Genomic DNA, 23,128 nt, shown 5'->3' with positions numbered 1-23,128 from the left:
CACTGATGTATTCCAAGTGCTTAAATTAATCCTTGGGGGCTGTCCCTGGTGGTCCAGTGGCTAAGACTCCACCCTCCGAATGCAGAGGCCCGGGTTCAGTCCCTGGTCAGGGAACTAGATCCCACATGCCTCAAGTAAGAGTTCATGTGCTACAAATAAAAAGATTGCCCGTGCCACAACGAAGATCTCGCATATCTCAACTAAGACCTGACACTGCCGAATAAATGAATAAAAACAAATATTTTTAAAATGTATTTTTAAAAGATATCCTTTTAAATAAACATAAATAAATATATTAGTCCTTGGATGAAGGTGGCTGGAGAGTGAAAGTGTTAGGTGCTTAGTCATGTCCAGCCCTTTGCCACTGCATAGACTTTAGCCCCCCGAGCTCCTCTGCCCTTGGAAATCTCCAGGCAAGAATACCAGAATGGGTAGCCATTCCCTTCTCCAGGGGATCTTCTCAACTCAAGGATCAAACCCAGATCTCCTACACTGCAGGCAGATTCTTTACCGTCTGCAGCCACTTGGATGAAGGTGGCTAGACAAGAAGCCACATCATGGACTTTGAGTTCTTCATGGGGATCTTGAAAAGGTGAGGAAAGGAGAGGCAGTGGGTGACATCTCCAGGGTCTTTAGGGACTGGGGGCCTGGGCACGATACCAGCAGCCACCAGGATATATGGAGGGGGACCAGATTGCCTGCCGTGAACGACAATATTCTGAACTGAGGTGCCCAACAAAAGGCCACAGTCTAGCCCATCACCTCTGAACATTCATTTAAGCCGAAAACAAATTGCCAGGAGAGTAAAAATCCGTTGACTAAGAAAAAAAAAAAGGCAGAACCTAAACCTTGAGAATTGTTTTACTTGGGGCATTTCTGAGGGCTTCAGCCCGGATGCAGCCTCTCAGATAGCTCTGAGGACGGTACTGAGAGGTGAGGGAGGAGCCAGGATATATAGGGGCTTTTGAAAATACACACACACACACACACACACACACACACACACACACACCCCAAGCAGGTAGTAGAACATCAAAAAATTACTGTTAATTGAAGAAAAACCAGACATCTCAAGCTAATGAATTTAGTGTTTTCTCTGTGTGGGCAGACACAAGAGTCTGGCCATGGTCTTCTCTGGTGGTCCATTGGTTACAGTCCACCCGCCAATGCAGGGGATGCAGGTTCAATCCCTGGTCCGGGGAGATCCCACGTGCCTGGGAGCAACTAAGCCTGAGCACAGCCGCAACTACTGATCAACCCCTCGAGAGGCCGTGAGCCACAGCTCCAGAGCCCACTTGCCTAGAGCCTGCGCGCTGCAAGCAGAGAAGGCACCGTGCTGAGGAGCCCGCGCACCGCAGCAAGGAGCAGCCTCCACTCACCACGATTAGGAAAGCCCGCACCCAGCAAAGACCACCCAACACAGCCAGTAAATTAACTAATTAACTTAAGAAGAGTCTGGGTTTAAGGAAACCACTCCTGTGGTATGCACCCTACCTAACCTAGAGTCAGTATCCTCTTTTTGTCCCTATCCTGAGTCCCCTTGGGATGTTCTGTCAGGGGTGGCTGATGGCTTGACGGCTACCCCGTCCTTTGTTTACTGAGATGGCAGGGGGCATTCTTTGTCCACAAATCCCTTATTTCCAAGACCCACAGGGATCTTCGGAGGCTGTGTTATTTGCTAGGACTTTGTACCAGGTACCATGACGTGAGTAGCTTAAATAACAGAAATTTCTGGTCTCTCAGTTCTGGAGCCCAGAAGTCTAAGACCAAGGCACCAGTGAGGTTGGTTCCTTCTGAGGTCTGTGGGGGAGGGTCTGTTCCCTCATCTCCCCAGGCTCTGGTGGTGACCTGGCCATCTTTAGGGTTCCTTGGTGTATAGAAGCATCCCCACCTTGATCTCTGCCTTCACCTTCACGTGGAATTCTCCCAGTGAAGACGTCTGTGTGTCTCTCTGTCCAAACTTCCCCTCCTTCTAAAGACACCAGTCATCCTGCATTAGGCCCACCCTAATAGCCTTATCCTAACTCATCACTGCCACAAAGACCCTCTTTCCAAATAGAGTCACATCCTGAGGTCTTATTGAATGTCTGAATTCAACATAGGAATTTGGCGGGGACACGAGTCAACCCTTAATACAGGTCTAGCTCTTCAAGGAAATTGTATCTTCAAGATGAAAGCAGCCTGGGTTGGCTGTTGGTCGGTATAGATGGGTTATTGTACTGTAAACCCTGACAGTTGTTTGGGGTGTCTGTTTGGGTTTTTGTAAAGTAAGTTTCCGATAACCTTCAATTCATGCCTGATAACCTCGGATTGCCAGGCATCCACGTCCAAGACGGTTATCTAGAATAAACACCTTGCCAGGCACACCTTTGTTTTAGAGATTTAGTTAATTCAACTATTCGGGCCACCTGTTTTTTTTTTTTTTTTTCTCTTCCTGCACTTTCCATTACGGCTCAGGTATTTTAAACCCACCAATAAAAAGTGAACACAAAAAAGCCTAGGCCCCCACCCTTGGCCCCAATAAAAGCAGAACCCCAGACCCAAGGTCTCAGCCTCTCTCTCTACCCTCAGCGGTGCTGTGGGGCTCCAGGCGTGCTGTGTTCTTCCGGGTCCTGTAAGTAATAACCTTTATTCTTTCAAAGATCTCTGATGACTATTGTTAAAGGGCACCTTGCAATCATAAAAAACCACGCCGGCTGATCCAGCCACAACACTGGTTAGAGATAGGCTGAGAGCACCATGCAACAGGTTTGCTACTCACTGATCTCAAAGACAAGTGGTGTAAGAAACCAAAGCGTATTTCTCACTCATGCAAAGATTGTTGCATGTCTGCAGGATTCTTCCGAATAACTGACCTCCATGCTGGAACTCAGGGATCCAAGCTGCCTCCATCTTCTGTTTGCACCACGAGAGGCACAGAAAGACTGGGGCATTGTAGGTGGTCTTTACCTCGCTTCAGCCCGGCAGTGGCTCTCAGCACTGATGCACATATTTTGCTGGCAAGATTCAATCTCCTGAGCCTAACCTGGAGGGGGGCCTGGAGAATGTGGGGAGCAAGTGAAATGATGATGGGCAACATCGCCTCTGCACACTGGCTTTTGGCGGATGGGTGCTGGGAATTATTAACTGAAGGCCACGGGAGCTAAATTCTTAGCAGTGGTGAAGGGCATGAAGAAGGTGTCTATTTTGGAAATAGAGTCACAGACTCCCTGAGGTTGAAGAAGAAAGATCCAAGGAGCATCAGTCAGCTCCATCTCCAAACGGGGGAGGACTGGGAATGAAGTGTCAGCGGTACACACCTGGAGTCGGAGGGAAGCTAGGACACCCTCTAGCTTTTTCTAGAAGGAATGAAGGAAGAACAGAAGAAGATAGAGGAAGGAGAAGGGCCAGTGGAGATGCTGGTCCATGTCAGTGGGAAGACCATCTGCCCCACAGCAGTTCCATCCCTGCGGAGGTCCCAGGGGCCACTGGGGGCAGGGAAAATCCCCAGCACCTCCTGAGAGCCTCACCTGGGTTCTGGTACTTTGCGGAGGCTTAATATGTACTTCCTGTGGATGACTGATTGATTGAATAAATAACACTAAATGCCCTATTTCTTATTCCCAAATGCATATTTAGCAGAAGAAAGGAACCGGTCAACAGCAGGTGGCCCCTACCCTCTCCTGAAAGTGGGTTCAGGGGAGGTAACTAGTGGTCACACCCAGACCTGATTATCAGAATTTATTCACTCAGGAGAAAGAGATTACAAAATCATCTAAAATTTGGCATCAGCTAACGGCACATAAGGTGTTTCCATCCTCAGCTCTGTCCTGCTAGTTGATTGATGAGAGGCAAAAAAGGGGGGGATTGCCTAGAGGAGAGGCATGCCAAACTCTGAGTCCAACAACTGGCCATAAGGCCACCCCGTCCCCTAACCCACCAACCCCCAAGCTCCCAGAGGGATCAGATATCTAACTGGAGTTCAGAATAAACAAGGCGATCTCTTGGAGATGTTGGATCCTTGGGATCCTCTGAGAAGTAAAGAGCCAGAAATGAATACCCAGTCCCTGATCACTGGCTGCCTTGAAGTGGCTATAGTGTTCATGTGTGTACATGTGTGTGCATGCACATGCAGGCACCCATGAGCACAAGTCTGCATGTGCCTGATTTGGTAAGAAAAGAAGGTATGGTGTGCACAAGTGTGTTGTGTGTGTACGTGAATATATTGTGATAAAGGAGGTTCACCATGGTAGGTGAGCACAAGAATGTATGTTTTATGCATTCACTTGTGTGTGAGTTGGAGAAGGATGTGTGAGTAGGTGTGTGTGCGTGTACAAGTGTAAGTGTTCAAAGAGAGGGTGCTACTTTAGTTCTCAAGAAAAACACTGCAGATTGGACTCCATAGGCAGAATTCCCAAGCCTTGACTCCAGTGTGGAGGGTGAGTCAGAAACATCTAATGTGGGACACAGCCTAAGACCTCAGGGATCACCCAGTTTGGTGGGATGATCTGGTCACCACCTTCCAGGGACTCTCAGGTGGGTGAGGAGCGTGGAGGTCTCATTGGTGTATACTGTGGGGAGGGGTGGTCTTGACCAGTGGAAAGTTGGACAAAGCCGGGAAGTGCCCCCTCCACGTGTCCTGTGTGCCTGGTGAAGGCGGTCACGCTGGACAGCACCTGGGGCTGAGGAGCATGTCTGCGAGTTCTTTTAAAGGCTCTCTTCTTCAGAATTGCTGAATGCTAGCAGGAAAGCAGAGCCGAGGGCAGAAGACAGTATCACCTGGGAGAGGGGTCTAGGCTGTTCTCTCTGTATTTCTCCCCCAACAGAACCCTCAACATGAAGACCCTCCTGCTGCTGGCAGTGATCATGGCCTTTGGTAAGAGTTCATCCTACCTCTCACCCTGGTGACTCAGAGGGAAAAGCTTCTGCTTACAATGCCGGAAACCCGGGATCGATCCCTGGGTTGGGAAGATCCCCCGGAGGAAGGCAAGGCAACCCACTCCAGTATTCTTGCCTGGAAAATCCCTTGGACAGAGGAGCCTGGTGGGTTTCAGTCCACGGGGTCGCAAAGAGTCGGACATGACTGAGTGACTTCACTTTCACTGTCACTCACCAGAAGGGCGACAGCCCAGGGAAGGAGGCTCCTTCATTCCCAAGGCTCCCTTCCCCCGTGTCTGTCCCCCTCCCCGTGGGAGGAAGACAAGGACCTTTGTGGGGAGGGGGAGCGGCAGAGAGAGGCGGAGGCGGACACGTGGTCCCAGGCCCCATCTCCAGGCAATTTCCTTCCAGCCCTTCTGCAGGTTCATGGAGCGTTGTGGGATTTCGCGGCAATGATCAAACACACAACGGGAAAGACAGCCCTGCTCAGTTACGGAGCCTACGGCTGCCACTGCGGACTGCGTGGCCGAGGGACCCCCAAGGACGCAACAGACTGGTGAGCCCAGCCCCGGCCCTCCCGTCTCTGCCCACGTGTGGCCCAGCTTGGGGGGGGGGGGGGTGGGCAAAGGCTCACGCTGGTGTCCCCACGTCCAAGAACAGCAGCGAGGCGCAGCTGGAAAGGCAGGCATCCTGGTGGGAACTGTGCTCTGAGCTAGCCCCTCGGCCCTGGCTCTCTGCTCGGGGTCAGGGTGGGGGAACCACGGGGCACTGGGCTCCCCGGAGCGTGGGGCGGCCTCCCCACGGCTCAGCCTTGTCACAGGTGCTGTTGGGCGCATGACTGCTGTTACAAAAAGCTCAAGTATCATGGATGCGGCACCAAGTTACTGAACTACAACGTGTCCATTCGCCGCGGCCAAATCACCTGCGGTAAGAACAAGCCCTACCCACTGCGCCGGCCTCCTCTGCGCTTTCTCCTGTGGCCGCTGCGCTGGGCACCAGAGCCAGATACAGGGGGCGGGTCTCTGCCTCAAGGGGCTCACGGTTGAGCGGGAAGTGAGGAAAAGGGAAAACAACACGGTAGACTCCGGTTCGCAGTAAGGAAAAGGCGGGGCTCTGAACACAGCCTGGGGGCCGAGGGAGGCTCCTCAGAGTGGTGACCTCCAAGCTGCATCCTCAAGGCGGAGAGGAGTCACGGGGAAGGAGGGTTGGGGCGTCCCAACAAGAGGACACGGCAGGGCCCAGGGGGCCAGAGAGAGCTGTAGCGGTTCTGTGCTGCGGAAGGGAAGCGTGAGAGGAGACGGAGCGGTGAGGGAGAACGCCGGAGAGGAGGAAAGGTGTCGTGTTCTGTTTACGTTTTGTCCTAAAGAATTAGCGCGCTCCTGGGGAAAGGAGTGACACGACCAGACTTGCATTTCAGAGGACTTGCTCTGGCTGAGGGTGGATGGAGACCGCTGGAAGGGGCTGTGTGGTCATGATGCAGACAAGAGACAGGAAGCCCTTGCCCTATAGCAATGCTGGTCAGCTGGGGCAGCTTCTCCGCTGTGTTGCCGAGGATCCAGTCCTTTCCCAGCCTTCTGCTCTGCCCCGTTGTCAATGTGATTCCAAGGCACACTTAGAGCTCCAAGTTGTGGCTTCACCCTACGAAGGAGGTTTTCCTTTACAAGCCTCTTTGCAGAGAGAGGAAATTCATCCTTCCCGGAAGCCCCCAGCAGACCTTCCTGTGTGGCTCATTGGTCAGGGCAAGGTCACGTGCTTCCCCTATGCTAATCCCTACACCGGAAACAGGGATGACCATGACCTATCAAGAACCATTTCCCGACTCCGGGGGCCAGGGACTTTGCACCTGAACACATCTAAGAAAGAGACAGGGGCTAAGAGAAAGGCTTTTCACAGAATCCCAGTGCTCAGCGGTTGGTGTTCCAATGACACTGGGTGTGGGCTTCCTGAGGGCAGAATTCTGTCTCCTCATCAGCCAGTAATATCTGAACATCAATGCTTGTCCCAGACTAGAAGCCCTGGGAGAACAGGGCCTGTGTCTTGTCCCTCAGAATTCCCAGAAGGAACCATAGAATATTAACAAATCCCCACCCTGTTCTTATTTTCTTGTGGTTTCAGAGGATCGAGGTGTGTGTCGACGCATACTCTGTGAATGTGATAGAAAAGCCGCCATCTGTTTTGCAAGAAACCAGAACACCTACAATAAAAAGCTCCAATATTACAGCAACTTTCTCTGCACGGGGCGTGTCCCCCAGTGCTGAGAGGCCCCCGACCCTGGACACCTTACCACCCAGGGCTGAGTCTCCCCACTCTAGCACCCTATTCCCTGCCCTAGCCATATTCCCTCGCAAATGAAAGAAACCCCCTCTTCCATCCTAGAGACCAGCCAGGAGCCCTTCTCTCCCCCAACATACGCCTTCTATCTAGAAAGACAAGCACAGATCTGGGTGTGTATGCCAAGCTCCCTGCCCCTGCTTCCTTGGACAGCCAGAGGTTTTGTTCCTTCCGTTTCTACTCTTCTTCAAGTCCAAAGTCATGTTTAGCTGTGGTAGCTACACTCCAGGTGGGCCCTTCTGAATAAAACAATTTTTTGGCAAACTGTATGTGAGTGTGTTTCTGTGTGTGTGTGTGTGTGTGTGTGTGTGTGTGTGTAACTCACAGGTACTTCTACTGTGAGAACAAACTAGTACAAGGGAACAGCATGTAAGGGGTTAAAAATATGGGCTTCTCTGGTAGCTCAGTCGGTAAAGAATCTGCCTGCCGTGCAGAAGACCCGAGTTCGATGCCTGGTTGGGGAAGATCCCCTGGAGAAGGAAATGGCAAACCACTCCCGTATCCTTGCCTGGAAAATCCCATGGACAGAGGAGCCTGGCAGGCTCCATGGGGTCCACGGGGTCCCAAAACATTGGGCAGGACTGAGGGACTGACACTTCCCTCAGTGGCAGACTGGCTGAGTCGAATCCCCATCACCACTTCCCTAAGCCTCAGAGCCCTCATCTCAATGGAGATCGGTTTGTCCCAAGTGCCCTGGCTTACTGGGGAAGTTAAATGGATAATGGACATAAACCACTGGCTCTGACATGTCTGCCTTGGTCCTTATGGTTACAAGAAAAACCCAGCCTTTCACCTCTCCTACCCTGGGCAAGAGAAACTCCTGCTGGCCTGTTGAGGAAAAACAGAAGTGTGGTTCCTGATGTTTGGGGGGATCTATAATCCAGGTCTTCTGTGAGACACAGTCTTCTATGCTGTCGGCCCAGAGGAGGGTCAGTGTAATGCTGGCCACCGATGGGACTCTCAGGGCATTTATCCCCTCACCCAGGGCTGGCTTCCTGGGCTTGTGACCCAGGCAGAGTCCCAGTGGGCACTGCACCTAGCTTACTGCTCTGTCCCAGCCATCACAAAATTGTTAATGGCGTGGAGTCCTGCATTTTGTTCTGCACGGGGGCCCACAAAGTAGCTGGTCCATCCCTTACCTGGATGCTACATCCCCTCTTGTCATCCAAGGCTCCTCTGACATGGTCTCAGCTGGACCAGAATTCTTCAATAGTCTCCACCAGAGCTGCTGGCTGTGTACAGTGGGGAAGGGCTCTAGGAAACAGAGTCTGTGGTTTTCATGGGCTGAGTCCTTACCAGGAAGGAAGAGGACTCTTGCCTTCTTCCCACTGGGCGCTGCTAACATTCTAGGAAGCGAGACCTCTCACTTCTGGCCCCTTAATTGTATTTCACTGAGGTTTCTGTTTATTCGTTTCTTAAGTAACTTTCTTATAAATGTATTTCCACATTAGAAGTTTTTTTTTTTAAAGAGTATTAAATAATATTTCCTGACAAAAGAAGATTAGGAAAGAGTACAGAAAAAGTTCAGCCACAATTCTGATTTTGGAAACAATCACTTACATGAAGCTCACTCTTATAATTATTAATAAATGAAAACATTTCTGAGTGTTGACTATCCTGTTTGAGCACGTCCATCCCATGGAAAGTAACAGGACCTCCCCCAGGATGCCCCCACTGCCCCTCATCCATCTCTGTTGTCTCTTCCCTCTTGCTTCATCACCATCTAACACCCCACAGGTGACTCTTGAACAACAAGAATTTGAATTGCTCAAACCCATTTATACACGGATTTTTTTCAATAAACAGACATATACACTACAGTACTACAAAAAGATGGCTTAAAACTCAACATTCAAAAAACTAAGACCATGGCGTCAGTCCCATCACTTCATGGCAAATAGATGGGGAAACAGTGACAGACTTTATTTTCTGGGCTCCAAAATCACTGCAGATCGTGACTGCAGCCATGAAATGAAAAGATGCTTGTTCCTTGGAAGAAAAGCTATAACAAAGCTAGACAGCATATTAAAAAACAGAGACAATACTTCCCTGACAAAGGTCCGTCTAGTCAAAGCTATGGTTTTTCCAGTAGTCATGTATGGATGTGAAAGTTGGGACATAAAGAAGGCTGAGTGCCAAAGAATTGATGCTCTTGAATTGAGGTGTTGGAGAAGACTCTTGAGAGTCCCTTGGACTGCAAGGAGATCCAACCAGTCCATCCTAAAGGAGATCAGTCCTGAATATTCATTGGAAGGACTGATGCTGAAGCAGAAGCTCCAATACTTTGGCCACCTGATGCGAAGAGCTGATTCATTAGAAAAGATCCTAATGTTGGGAAAGACTGAAGGCAGGATGAGAAGGGAATAACAGAGAACAAGATGGCTGGATGGCATCACCAACTCAATGGACATGAGTTTGAGCAAACTCCAGGAGATGGTGAAGGACAGGGAAGCCTGGTGTGCTGCAGTCCTGGGGTCTCAACGAGTCAGACACGACTGAGGGACTGAACAACAACAGTACCACATAGTCTGAGGCTGGCTGGAGCCATGTACATGGGGTGTCACAGACACTGAGGCCCACTGTGAAGTTACAGGCAGGTATCTGACTGTGCAGAGGGTCAGTGCTCCTAACCCCCATGCCGTTCAAAGATCACCTGTGTATCATTCACCTGTTGTATCTCTTGTTTTATAACCTGTCTCTCTCCACTAAAATGTAGGCCCCATGGGAGTACTTTTGTTTTTTTATTAATTTACTCCAAGTGCTTAAATTAGTTCTTGGATGAAGGTGGCTGTCAAGAAGCCAGACCACCGATTTTGAATTGTTGGGAAAAATCCTAGGAAGATGGGAAAAGGCAAGGCAGTGTGTGACGTCACCAGAGTCCTTGAGTGCTGGAGCCTGGACATGATACCAGGGACCACCAGGATATACGGGGTGGGGCACGTTGCCTGCCATAGAAACAACAGTATTCCAAAGCTGAGGTGCTCAACAGAAGGCCGAAGTCTAGCGCATCACCGCTGTACCTGCTTCTCGGCCTAAGGCAAACGGATGTGAGAGCAGAAATCTGTTGATGGAAAAAAATACAAAAAAAGAAATAAAAGCAAAAATAAACTGAAAAAAAAAAAAATACAGAACCTAAACATTGAGAATTATGCTTTATTGGGGGCTTTACGGAGGACTTCAGCCCGGATACATACTGTTGGGTAGGTCTGAGGACTGTCCTCAGGGGTAAGGGAGGAGCTGGGATATGTAAGGAGTTTTTGCAAAAATAGGCAAACAAACAAAAAAGCCCAGGTAGTTAAACACCAAAAGATACCTGCAAGCTAAAGGAAAACCAGATATCTCAACTTAATGAATTTGGCGCTTTTCTATGTATTAAAAGATGCAAGAGTCTGGAGTTGATGCAGTCATTCCTGTGATACGCACCTTACCCACTTGGGGCTGGTACCCTGTTTTCCTCCGTTCTGAGTCCCCTCGGGGGGCACTGTCAAGGGTGGCTGTTGGCTTGACGGCCACAACATCTTTGTTTACTGAGATGGCAGGGGGCATTCTTTGTCCACAAATCCCTTATTTCCAAGACCCACAGGGATCTTCGGAGGCTGTGTTATTTGCTAGGACTTTGTACCAGGTACCATGACCTGAGTAGCTTAAACAATAGAAATTTCTGGTCTCTCAGTTCTGGAGCCCAGAAGTCTAAGAACAGGGTGCCAGTGAGGTTGGTTCCTTCTGAGGTCTGTGGGGGAGGGTCTGTTCCCTCATCTCCCCAGGCTCTGGTGGTGACCTGGCCATCTTTAGGGTTCCTTGGTGTATAGAAGCATCCCCACCTCGATCTCTGCCTTCACCTTCATGTGGAATTCTCCCAGTGAAGACGTCTGTGTGTCTCTCTGTCCAAACTTCCCCTCTTTCTAAATACACCAGTCATCCTACAGTAGGTCCACCCTAATAACCTTATCCTAACTCATCATCTCCACAAAGAACCTCTTTTTCAAATAGTCACATCCTGAGGTCTTACTGGAGGTCAGGATTCAACGTAGGAATTTGACGGCGACACGTGTCAGCCCTTAATGCAGGTCTAGCTCTTCAAGGAAACTATATTCAAGATGAAAGCGGCCTGGGGTGGCTGTTAATAGACAGGTTACTGTAGTGTAAAGCCTGACAAGTGTGTTGGTTTTTTGTAAGATATTTTCCTGATAACCTTCAGTTGGTGCCTGATAACCTCTGGTTGCCAGGCATCCATGTCAAAAATAGCTATCTAGAATCAGCATCTTGCCAACCACACCTTTATTTTATAGATTTTGGTTAATTTGACTATTTGGGCCACCTGGTTTTTATTTTTTTTTCTCTTCCTGCGCTTTACATTACTGTTAATGTATTTTAAATCCACCAATTAAGAGTGAGCCAACAAAAGCCTAGGCCCCCACCCTCAACCCAAATAAAGGCAGAACCCCAGACCCAAGATCGCAGGCTCTCTCTTCCCTCGAACTCGCTGTGGGCCTCCAGCTGCGCTATGTAACTTCCAGGTCCTGTAAATAATAAACCTTTATTCAAGGATTTCTGATAATTATCATGAAAGGGTATCATGCAATCATAACAACCATGAGGTCTAATCCAGCCACAGCACTGGTTATTGATAGTCTGAGACCACCGTGCTTGCTGCTCACTGATCTCAATGATCAATAGTTTAAGAAACCAAAGTGTACTTCTCACTCCTGCAAAGACCACTAAATGTCTGAGGATTCTCCCGGACAAGGGTTCTCCGTGTGATGACTCAGGGACCCAAGCTGCCTCCATCTTCCGATTCCACCATTCGGGGCACGGAAACTGGGGCACGGGACGTGGTCTTTACCTCACTTCAGCCTGGCAGTGACCCTCAGCACTGACGCACACGTTTTGCTGGCAAGATTCAATCTCCTGAGCCTTACCTGGAGGGGGGCCTGGAGAATGTGGGGAGCAGGCAGAATGGGGATGGGCACCGTAGCCTCTGGTCTCTGGATTTTGGAGGGTGGGTGTTGGGGACTATTAACTGAAGGCCACACAAGCTAAACTCTTAGCAGTGGTGAAGGGCTTGAAAAAGGCACCTATTTCGGAAACAGCATCACTGTCTGTCTGAGACTGAAGAAGAAAGAGCAACAGATCCCAGGAGCGTCAGTCAGCTCCATCTCCAAACAGGTGAGGGCTGGGGATGAGCGGGCGGCAGTACATGCCTGGGGTGAAAGTGCCGGGACCCCTGGACAGTCTCTTGCTTTTTCTAGAAGGGGAGGAGGAGGAAGAGAGGAAAGAGGAGCCAGAAGAGTAGGTGGAGATGCTGTTCCAAGTCAGGCGAGTAGGTGTCATCTGCCCCACTGCAGTCCTTTCTCTTCCGGGGTCCCCAGGGTTCCTGGGGGCGGGACAAGTTTTCATCAACTCCTGAGAGGTTCATGGGGGTCCTGGCATTTTTGTGGAGGCTTAGTATGTACTTCTTGAATGACTGGTTTATGGAATGAATGAATAACCCCAACTGCCCTGATTCTTATTCCCAAGTGGTGTCTTTAGCAGCAGAAAGGAAAAATCCTTGGTCAGCAGCTGATGGCCCTTGCCCTCTCCTGGAAATGGGTTCAGGAGAGTCACACCCAGACCTGGTTATGGGAATTTATTCACTCAGAGAGAGACCCACAGGAAAGATGACAAAATAACCTACAATTCGGCATCAGCTAATGAAACATAGGATGGAAAAACCTCAGTTCTGTACTGCTGATGAGAAGGGAAAAAAAGAGGATTGCCTAGGGGGATCCAAACTACAAGTCTCCCAACTAAGGAGGGTATCTCCACCCCATTCCCACCCCCACCAATCCCCAAGCTCCCAGAGGGATCAGCTATTTAACTGGAGTTCAGAATAAACAAGTGGTCACTTGGAGACACCAACTCAGGGTCCTCTGAAAAGTAAATAGCCAGAAATGAATATCCAGTCTCTGATCACTGGCTGCCTTCAATGGTGCCTATAGTGTGTGTGTGTGTGTGTGTGTGTGTGTGTGTGTGTATGTGTGTGTCTGTGTGTATGTGTGTGTGTGTACCTGCATACATCCATGAGCACAAACTTGCACTTGCCTAATTTGGTATGACAAGAGGGTATGTGTGCACAAGGGTATGTGTGCATATGTGAATATATTGTGTAAAAGGATGTCCACATTAGTAGATGAGTGTAGAGTGTGTGTGTACATATGTGTGTGTGAGTAGTTGTGTATTTGTGCATGTACAAGTGAAAATGAAAGTGAGTTGCTTGGTTGTGTCCGACTCTTGGTGACCCCACGGATACAGTCCGTGGAATTCTCCAGGCATGAATACTGGCATGGGTAGCCTTTCCCTTCTCCAGGGGCTCTTCCCAACCCAGGGATCAAACCCAGGTCTCCCACACCACAAGCAGATTCTTTACCAGCTGAGTACACATGTAAGGGTTGAAAGAGAGGGTGCTGCTTTAGTTCTGGAGAAAAACACTGCAGATCACTGCAGAAAAACCCTGATCTCCATGGGCAGAATTTGCAAGCCTTGACTCCAGTGTGTGTGGGGGAGTAAGATACACCTACTGGGGGACACACGCACAGCCTACGACCTCCGGGATCTCCCAGTTTGGTGGGGTGACCTGGTCACAACCTTCCGGGAACTCTCAGGTGGGTGAGGAGCATGGAGGTCTCAGCAGTGTTTGATGGGGGGCGGGGCTCCTGACCAGTGAAACTCAGCAAAGCTGGGAAGCGCCCCCTCCACGTGTCCTGTGTGCCTGATGAAGGCAGTCACTCTGGACCTGCCTGGAGCTGAGGAGCGTGTCTGCGAGTTCTCTTAAAGACGTCTTCATCAGGATCGTTGAATGTGAGCAGGACAGCAGGGGCCGGGGCAGATGCTGGCAGCACCTGGGAGGGTCTGTATGTAACTCTCCCAACATGAAGACCCTCCTGCTGCTGGCGTTGATCATGGCTGTTGGTAAGAGTTGACAGTGACCTCTCACCAGCAGGGGAGCAGCCCGTGGAGGGAAGCACCTCCACCCCCAGCTTCCGTTCCCACTGCATCTGGCCCTCTCTCAGTGGGAGGAAGAGAGGTTGTCTTGTGGGGAGGGGGAGAGACAGGGAGGACACAGCGTCCCAGGCCCCATCACCAGGCAGCGCCCTTCCAGCCCTGCTGCAGGTCCGTGGAAACTTGGCAGATTTCAGAAAAAGATCAAGTACATGACAGGAGGAGAACCTGTGACCACTGATGGCTTCTAGGGCTGCTCCTGTGGGTGGTGGTGGAGGATCCCCCAAGGACGCAACAGATCAGTGAGGCCACCCCCTGCCCTCCCGTCTCTGCCCACTTGTGGCCCCGGCTGGGGTGGGAGTCGAAGTCTCGTGTTGGTGTATTCCATGATCAAAGAACCCCAGGAAGTCCCCGCTCAAAAAGCAGCCAGCCTGCTAGAAACTCTGCTCTAGACTATTCGAATGTGCCTGGGTCTCTGCCCAGGGTCAGTGGGATGTAACCTGGGGCCCTGGGCTCTCTGGAGATTCGGGAGGGTGGGGGGGCGGCCCCAATAGCACAAGCTCTTTGCAGGTGCTGCGCAGCGCATAATTGTTGCTGCAAAAAGCTGAAGAATCGTAGGTGTGGTACCGTGTGCCTGAAATAGAACTTTACTCTCTGCTGGGGCCTAATCGTTTATGGTAAGAAAGAGTTCTACGCCTCCGCCCAGCCTCTAGTGTCCATTTCCCTGAGTGTCCTCTGTGCTGGGCACCAGAGCTAGATATTCATTCAAAGGGACAGTGTCCCTGCCTCAAGGAGCTCACGGAGGGCTGGGGAGTAACAAAAATGAAAATACAACGTGGTAGATTCTGATAGGAAGTGAGGCAAAGGACTCTGAACACCAAGAATGGTGACCTCCAAGCTGAGTCTTCCAGGCTGTGAGGGGTCGGGGGAGGGAGGGTTGGGGACATCCTTACAAGAGGACATGGCGGGGTCCAAAGGGCCAGAGGGAACTATAATCATTCTGTGCTGGTGAAAGGAAATGTGAGGATGAGACGGAGTGGTGAGTGATGATGCTGGAGAGAAAGAAAGGGGCTAGGTCAAGTCTCCAAGACTATATTGTATTTAGATTTTGTCTGAAAGAATTAGGGAGTTCTCAAGAAAAGAAGTGACATATTCAGGTTTCCCTTGCAGAGGACTGACTCTGGTTGAGTGTGGATGGAGACAGATGATAGGGGGGCCATCGTCAAGACGCAGACAAGAGACAGAAAGCTATTGACCTGTAGCAATGGTGGGTCAGGATGCAAGGGGTGGAGAGTGCCACAAACAGGCCCTGAAACAGGGTCACCCGAGCTTGGTAGTTGACTGGGAGCTGTTGGGTGGCTATAGTGCTGTGTGGATGGTACCAGGCCCTCTCAGGGCCTGGTAGGAGATGGCAGGAACATGTTGAGTTTGCAAGCTTCCCACACCCAGGGAGATGAGCAGTAGGCGGCTGGATAAAGGAACACACAGATGAAGGGAAGGTCTGGACACAGATCAGGTGGCCACAGAGAGCCAAGAGTTGGATGGACCCACCGATTTGATGTTTAAAGGCCCAGAAAGGAGAAAAGCAAAGAAGTCAAGGAGTTGGGCCAGGAGGAGATGATTAACAGCAGCCAGGGTTAACAGAGGGATCCTCCAGGATAAGGGCTGACCGGCTTCCTTGGATTTAGAGGCAAGAAGACCACTGAGGACTCAGTGGGAGTTGTTCCCATGAATCTGTGAAGGCAAGGCCAGCTTAGAGCAGGTTGGAAGGTGGATGGGAGGAAGAGAGGTTGCAAAGTGTAGACAACCATCTGGAGCAAGTTTGGCCATGAAGGGGAGGAGAGGTGGGTAGTGGCTGAAAGGGATTGCCTAATGCCCCAGACAGCTGACTCAAGAGTGGGATTTTGAGAAACCAGGGACTTTTCCTTAACAGCCTGAGGTTTCTAGATCAGAAATTATGTCTTCCCATCATGACCTTTCCTTAAGGTGATGTGTCTAGTAGGCTCTGGGTCAGTTCAGTTCAGTCACTCAGTCGAGTCCGACTCCACGGACCGCAGCACACCAGGCCTCCCTGTCCATCACAAACTCCCCCAGTTTACTCAAACATGTCCATTGAGTCAGTGATGCCATCCAACCATCTCATCCTCTGTCATCCCCTTCTCCTTCCACCTTCAATCTTTCCAAGTATCAGGGTCTTTTCAAAGGAGTCAGTTCTTCACATCAGGTGGCCAAAGTATCAGAGTTTCAGATTCAGCATCCAATGAATATTGGATTTGGCATCCTTCCAATGAATATTCAGGACTGATCTCCTTTAGGATGGACTGGTTGGATCTCCTTGCAGTCCAAGGGACTCTCAAGAGTCTTCTCCAACACCACAGATCAAAAACATCAATACTTTGGCACTCAGCTTTCTGTATAGTCCAACTCTCACATCCATAAATGACCACTGGAAAAAACATGGCTTTGACTAGATGCACCTTTGTTGGCAAAGTAATGTCTCTGCTTTTTAATATGCTGTCTAAGTTGGTGATAACTTTTCTTCTAAGGATCAAGCGTCCTTTCATTTCATGGCTGCAGTCACCAAGTGCAGTGATTTTAGAGCCCAAAAAAATAAAGTCTGTCACTGTTTCCACTGTTTCCCCATCTATTTGCCATGAAGTAATGGGACCAGATGCCATGACCTTTGTTTTCCGAATGTTGAGTTTTAACCCAACTTTTTCACTCTCTTTCACTTTCACGAAGAAGTTCTTTAGTTCTTCTTCACTGTCTGCCATCAGGTGGTGTCATCTGCATATCTGAGGTTATTGATATTTCTCCCAGCAATCTTGATTCCAGTTTGTGCTTCTTCCAGCCCTCTGTTTCTCATGATGTACTCTGCATATAAGTTAAATAAGCAGGGTGACAATATACAGCCTTGACGTACTCCTTTTCCTATTTGGAACCAGTCTGTTGTTCCATGTGCAATTCTAACTGTTGCTTCCTGACCTGCATACAGATTTCTCAGGAGGCAGGTCAGGTGGTCTGGTATTCCCACCTCTTGAAGAATTTTCCAGTTTGTTGTGATCCACACAGTCAAAGGCTTTGGCATAGTCAATAAAGCAAAAATAAATGTTTTTCTGGAATACTCTTGCTGTTGGGATGATCCAGCAGATGTTGGCAATTTGATCTCTGGTTTCCCTACCTTTTCTAAAGCCAGCTTGAACATCTGGAGTTTCATGGTTCACGTACTGTTGAAGCCTGGCTTGGAGAATTTCGAGGATTACTTTACTAGCATGTGAGATGAATGCAATTGTGCAGTAGTTTGAGCATTCTTTAGCATTGTCTTTCTTAGGGATTGGAATGAAAACTGACCTTTTTCAGTCCTGTGGCCACTGCTGAGTTTTCCAAATTTGCTGGCATATTGAGGGCAGCACTTTCACAGCATCATCTTTTAGGATTTGAAATAGCTCAACTGGAATTCCATCACCTCCGCTAGCTTTGTTCATAGTGATGCTTCCTAAGGCCCACTTGACTTTGCATTCAGGATGTCTGGCTCTAGGTGAGTGATCATACGATCATGATTATCTGGGTCATGAAGATCTTTTTTGTATAGTTCTTCTGTGTATTCTTGCCACCTCTTCTTAATATCTTCTGCTTCAGAAGGCTGTGGGTGACAAGCAACAAGATGCCCGCCTAACAGAGGCTCAGACAATGAGGAAGTCTGACTCTCCTGTAACAGAATCTGGGAGAAGGCAGTGCCAGGGCAGGGCAGCTTCTCAGCTGTGTTGCCAAGGATCCAGTCCTTTCCCAGCCTTCTGCTCTGCCACGTGGGCAGTGTAATTTCAAGACACACTTAGAGCTCCAAGAGTTATGGCTTGACCTTATGGAAGAGGCTTTCCCTTCTCACATGGCCCTTTTTGGAGAGGAAATTCATCCTTCCCGGAAGCCCCAACAGACTTTCCCATGTGGCTCACTGGTCAGGGCAAGGTCACGTGCTTCCCCTACACTAATCACTACAAAGGAATCAGGGATGACCGTGATTGGCTTACACCCATCAAGAACCATTCCCCGACTCCGGGAAGCAGGAGCTTTGCACCTGAACACATCTGCTAAGGCAGAGAAAAAGACAAGGCTAATAGCAAGGCTTTTCACAGAGTCCCAGTTCATGGCTCGTGTCCCCATCAGACTGGGTATGGACTTCTGAGGGTAGGAATTCTGTCTCACCATCAATCAGAATTATCTGGACATTGGTGCTTGTCCCAGACTAGAAATTCTGGGAGAACACAGGCTGTGTCTATTCCCTCAGATTTCCTATGAGAAACCCGAGAGTATTAACCAACTATCCAGTGTTTGTTTTTCCTGGATGGTGCTAGTGGTAAAGAACCCACTTGCCCATGCAGGAGAAATAAGAGACTTGGGTTCCATCCCTGGGTGGGGAGATCCCCTGGAGAAGGGAATGGCTACCCACTCCAGTACTCTTGCCTGGAGAATTCCATGGACAGAGGAGCCTGGTGGGCTATAGTCCATACAGTCGCAAAGAGACAAAACTGAACTTGGCACACACATGCATCCCATGTATATTTTCTTGTGATTTCAGAGAATCAAGACTACTGCAAATGTCAAGTGTGTGAGTGTGATCAAATAGCTATCATTTGTTTTACAAGAAACAAGAAGACCCATAATAAAAAGCTCCAACACTACAGCAACCGTCAGGGCGGAGGGAATACGCCCAAGTGCTTGAGAAGCCCCTGAGCCTGGACACTTTGCCTCTTAAAGCTGAGTTTCCACTTGGCACCCCACTCCCTAGCCTAGCCACATTCCCTGGCAAATGAAGGAAACCCCCTCTCCCATCCCACACACAAACCAGGAGCTCTTCTCTCCCCAAACAGAAGCCTCTGTCCAGAAGCAGAAGCTCAAGTCTGGGCATGGATGCCCAGCCCCTTCCCCCTGCTTCCTTGGGAGAAAGGCAGTTTTTCCACCCTTTCAGTCCTCTTCAAGTCCAACCTCAGGTTTTGCTGTGGCAGCTACACTCCTGGTTGACTCTTCAGAATAAAGCGGTTCATTTGGCAAATTGTGCGCGTGTGTGAGTGTGCCTGTGTGAGTGTGTCTGTGTGTGTGTGTCTGTGTGTGTGTGCCTGTGTGAGTGTGTCTGTGTGAGTGTGTCTGTGTGAGTGTGTTCCCTGGCTCTCCTAGTGCAAGAACAAATTAGTACAAGAAAATCCAGTGCAAAGGGTTAAAAATACCAGCTTTAGAGTCAGAACGGCTGAGTCAGATCCCACCACCACGTCCATGAACCTAGTGCCCTTATCTAAGGAGACCACACTTTGGTACCAAGCGCACAGGCTGTTAAAGATGGAAAAGGGATCCTGGGTGTGAAGCACTGGGCTTGGCCTGTCTGCATCTGTGCTTCTCACTGCGAGTAAAACCCAGCCTTCCACCCTCCTTCCCTGGGCAAGAGCAGCTCCTGCTGGCCAGCTGGGGGCAAGCAGCAGGACTGCTCTGGATCTGGGGGAGGCATAGTCCCGTCTTCTGTAACGCATGTCCTCCCACGTTGCCAGCCTGCTGAAGGGGGGGGTCAATGTATTGGGAATTCAGACCACCACGGGGACTCTCAGGGCATTTCTCCCCTCACCCCGGGCTGGCTTCCTGGGCTTGTGACCCAGGCAGAGTCCCAGTGGGCACTGCGCCTACTTTACTGCCCTGTCCCAGCCATCTCAATGTTGTTAATGACGTGGAATCCTGCATTTCATCCTGCACTGGGACCCACAAATTACGTAGCTGGTCCTACCCTCACCTGGATGCTACTTCTCCTTTTTTTTCTTCTAGGTTCCTCTGAGATATTCCCGCCTGGACCAGAATTCTTTCATAACTGGCATCCGAGCCGCTGGCTGTGTACAGTGGGGAAGGGCTCTAGCAAACAGAGTCCATGTCTTTTCATTGGCTGAGTCTTTTCTGAGAAAGGAGTCTTTCCTTCTTTCCACTGGGCTCTTCTGTCCTTACGGGTGTGAATGCTCCCCCTTCTGGTTCCCTGACTGCATTTCAATGAGGCTTCTGTTCATTTGTGTCTGACATAACTTTCTTGTAAATGTATTCCCAAATAAGAAGGTTTGTTGATTTTGTTTTTGTTTTTTAAAGAAGAGTAATGAATATTTTTTCCTCACAAAGGGAAGATTAGGAAACAGTACAGAAAGAGTTCAGCCATAATCCTGATATTGGAAACAACCACCGACTCTTGACTCTTCGAATTATTAAGAATTGAAGAGCCCTTTTCTGCGCGGTGACTGTCACACGTGAGCACATCCGCCCTCCGTAAAGCAGCAGCCATCGTCCCCGGGACAGTCTCGCCGCACCTCTCCACCCCTGCTGCCCCTCTCCCTCTTGCTTCACATAACATTCCACGGTCCACTCTACTTTTTTTAACCTTTTATTTCCTATGGGGTACAGCCGATTAACAAACAATATTGTGACAGTTTCAGGTGAGCAGCGAAAGGTCTCAGGCACACATACACATGTACCCATTCTCCCCCAATGCCCTTCCCACCCAGCCTCATAACTTTAAGCTGAGTTCCATGTGTATACAGTAGGTCCTCGTTGGTTATCCATTTTAAATATAGCAGTGTGTATGTGTCCATCCCAAACTCCCCAACTATCTCTTCCCCCACCCTTCCTCCCAGCAACCGTAAGCGCATTCTCGAAGTCACAGGTGATTCTTGAACAAAAGGATTTGAATTGCGCAGGTCTATTTACACTAGACTTTTTTCAATGAACAGGCTCTACAGTAATGCATAATCCATGGCTTGTTGAATTCATTTACATGGGGAATTGTGATACCAAGAGCCCACTGTAAAGCTATGCGCAGGTTTCTGACTGCAGAAGTTCAGCGACCCTAACCCTGTGTCTTTCAAGGATCAACTGTCTATCACTCACCTATTATGGCTTTTGTTTCACTGCCTGCCTCTCTACACTAAAAAGTAAGCCCCGTGAGAGTATTTTTGTTTTTCCACTAATGTACTCCAAGGGCTTAAATTAGCTCTTGGGTGAAAGTGGCTGAATAAGATGCCAAACCATGGACTTTGAATTCTCAGGAGAAAACCCTGAAAAGATGGGGAAAAGGAGAGGCATGTGTGACGTCACCAGAGTCCTTGAGGGCCGGGACCTGGTCATGATACTGGGGGCCACCAGGATGTAAGGGGTGGGGCAGTTTGCCTGCCACAGAAGCACAGTATTCTGAAGCTGAGGTGCTTATCTAAAGGCCAAGGTCTAGCCCATCACCTCTGAACTTCATTTAGGTCTAAAACGAATGTCCGTTAAAGCAAAAACCTATTGATGGAAAAAAAAAAAAAATGTAGAAGCTAAACGTTGAGAATTATGTTTTATCTGGAGCTTTACTGAGGGCTTCAGCCCAGATACAGTCTCTCATTAGCTCTGAGGACTGTCCTCAGGGGTGAGGGAGGAGCCAGGATATATAAGAGGTTTTACAGAAATAAATAAATAAACAACAGCAAAGAAAACTTGGTAGTCAATCTTCAGAAGATTCTGCCAACTAAAGAAATACCAGACATCTCAAGTTAACAAATTTAGTGCTTTTCTATACATGGGAAGAGGCACGAGTCTGGGTTTGAAGATATCGCTCCTGTGATAAGCATCTTACTACCTAGGGCCAGTATCCTATTCCCATCCTGAATCCCCTCGTCGTGAACTGTCAGTAGTGGCTGATGCCTTGATGGGCACACATCCTATTTTACTGAGATGGCAGGGGGCATTCTTTGTCCAACATCCCAGATTTCACAGACCTGCAGAGAGCCCCAGAGGTTTTATTATTTGCTAGGGTAGCGTACCAGGTACCACAAACTGGCACCAGTGGTAAAGAACCCGCCTGCCAGTGCAGGAGACATCAGAGACGTGGGTTCAACTCCTGGCTCAGGAAGGTCCCCTGGAGGAGGGCATGGCAGCCCGCTCCAGTGTTCTTGCCTGGAGAACCCCAAGGACGGAGGAGACTGGTGAGGTCCCATGGGGTCCCACAGAGTTGGACCCGACTGAAGTGACTTAGCACACACACACTGCCAAACTGAGTAGCTTTAACAATAGGAATATCTGGTCTCTCAGTTCTGGAGCCAGAAGTCTAAGGCCAAGGTGCCCGTGAGGTTGGTTCCTTCTGACGTCTGTGGGGGAGGGTCTGTTCCTTCCTCTCCCCAGGCTCTGTTGGTGACTTGGCCATCTTCAGGATTGCTTGGGGTATAGAAGCATCCCCACCTCGACCTCTGCCTTCACCTTCATGTGGAATCCTCCCAGTAAAGATGTGTGTCTGTCTGTGTCCAAACCTCCCCTCCTTCTAAGTCATCTGCGTTAGGTCCACCCTAATGGTATTAGTCACTCAGTCGTGTCCCACTCTTTGTGATCCCATGGACTGTAGCCCACCAGGCTCCTCTTTCCATGGGATTCTCCAGGCAAGGATACTGGAGTGGGTTGCCATGCCCTAAGCTTATCCTAACTCATCACCTCCACAAAGACCCTCTTTCCAAATAGACTCACATCCTGAGGTCTTACTGGAGGTTAGGACTCCAATGCAGGAATTTGGTGGGAACACAAGTCAACCCTTAATACAGGTCTAGCTCTCCAAGGAAACTGTATCTTCAAGATGAATGCTGCCTGGGATGGCCATGAGTCTGTATAGCTAGGTTACTGTAGTGTAAAGCCTTGAACCCGAGCAGGACCCTTTGGTCTTCGTCCCACTGCATCCTCTGCCTGCCTTTTGTCTGTGGGAAACTCTTAGCCAGAGAATAAGTTTAATCAGAAAAGTGAGCACATGAGGAAACAAAGGAAAACTGTCAAAGGAGACCAAATAAGAATAATGTAGTCAGTAAGCATAGCCAAGGACTTTCAGTTCCTCCTCAAGGCTGAAGATGATATTCAGAGCCATCTCCTATGCGCTCATGTACGGATACTGAACCCCCCGCCAGGTGGAAGAAGTCACCTACATGAT

The 23,128-nt window shown here is 49.4% G+C and overlaps 1 protein-coding gene across 1 annotated transcript; it reads left to right on the top strand.

Annotated features, from left to right (window-relative positions):
• The first annotated feature begins 2,502 nt into the window (after positions 1-2,502).
• LOC133060564 (phospholipase A2, membrane associated-like) lies at positions 2,503-7,457 on the top strand. The gene is made up of 5 exons (XM_061148068.1): positions 2,503-2,614; positions 4,806-4,855; positions 5,269-5,413; positions 5,678-5,784; positions 6,973-7,457. Exons 2-5 carry the CDS (start codon positions 4,816-4,818, stop codon positions 7,113-7,115), a joined length of 435 nt encoding a protein of 144 aa, XP_061004051.1. The 5' UTR covers positions 2,503-2,614; positions 4,806-4,815; the 3' UTR covers positions 7,116-7,457.
• Positions 7,458-23,128: the final 15,671 nt, after the last annotated feature.

This window comes from Dama dama, chromosome 8, assembly GCF_033118175.1.
Source record: "Dama dama isolate Ldn47 chromosome 8, ASM3311817v1, whole genome shotgun sequence".
NCBI classification, from domain to species: domain Eukaryota; kingdom Metazoa; phylum Chordata; class Mammalia; order Artiodactyla; family Cervidae; genus Dama; species Dama dama.
The sequence above is the reverse complement of the archived record's forward strand: the minus strand, read 5'-3'. Positions and strand labels throughout refer to the sequence as shown.

Coding starts and splice junctions, on each gene's coding strand:
- LOC133060564 (XM_061148068.1), top strand. CDS start 4,816: ATGAAGACCCTCCTGCTGCTGGCAGTGATCATGGCCTTTG. Junction 4,856..5,268: donor GGCAGTGATCATGGCCTTTG/GTAAGAGTTCAT, acceptor ATTTCCTTCCAG/CCCTTCTGCAGGTTCATGGA. Junction 5,414..5,677: donor CCCAAGGACGCAACAGACTG/GTGAGCCCAGCC, acceptor GCCTTGTCACAG/GTGCTGTTGGGCGCATGACT.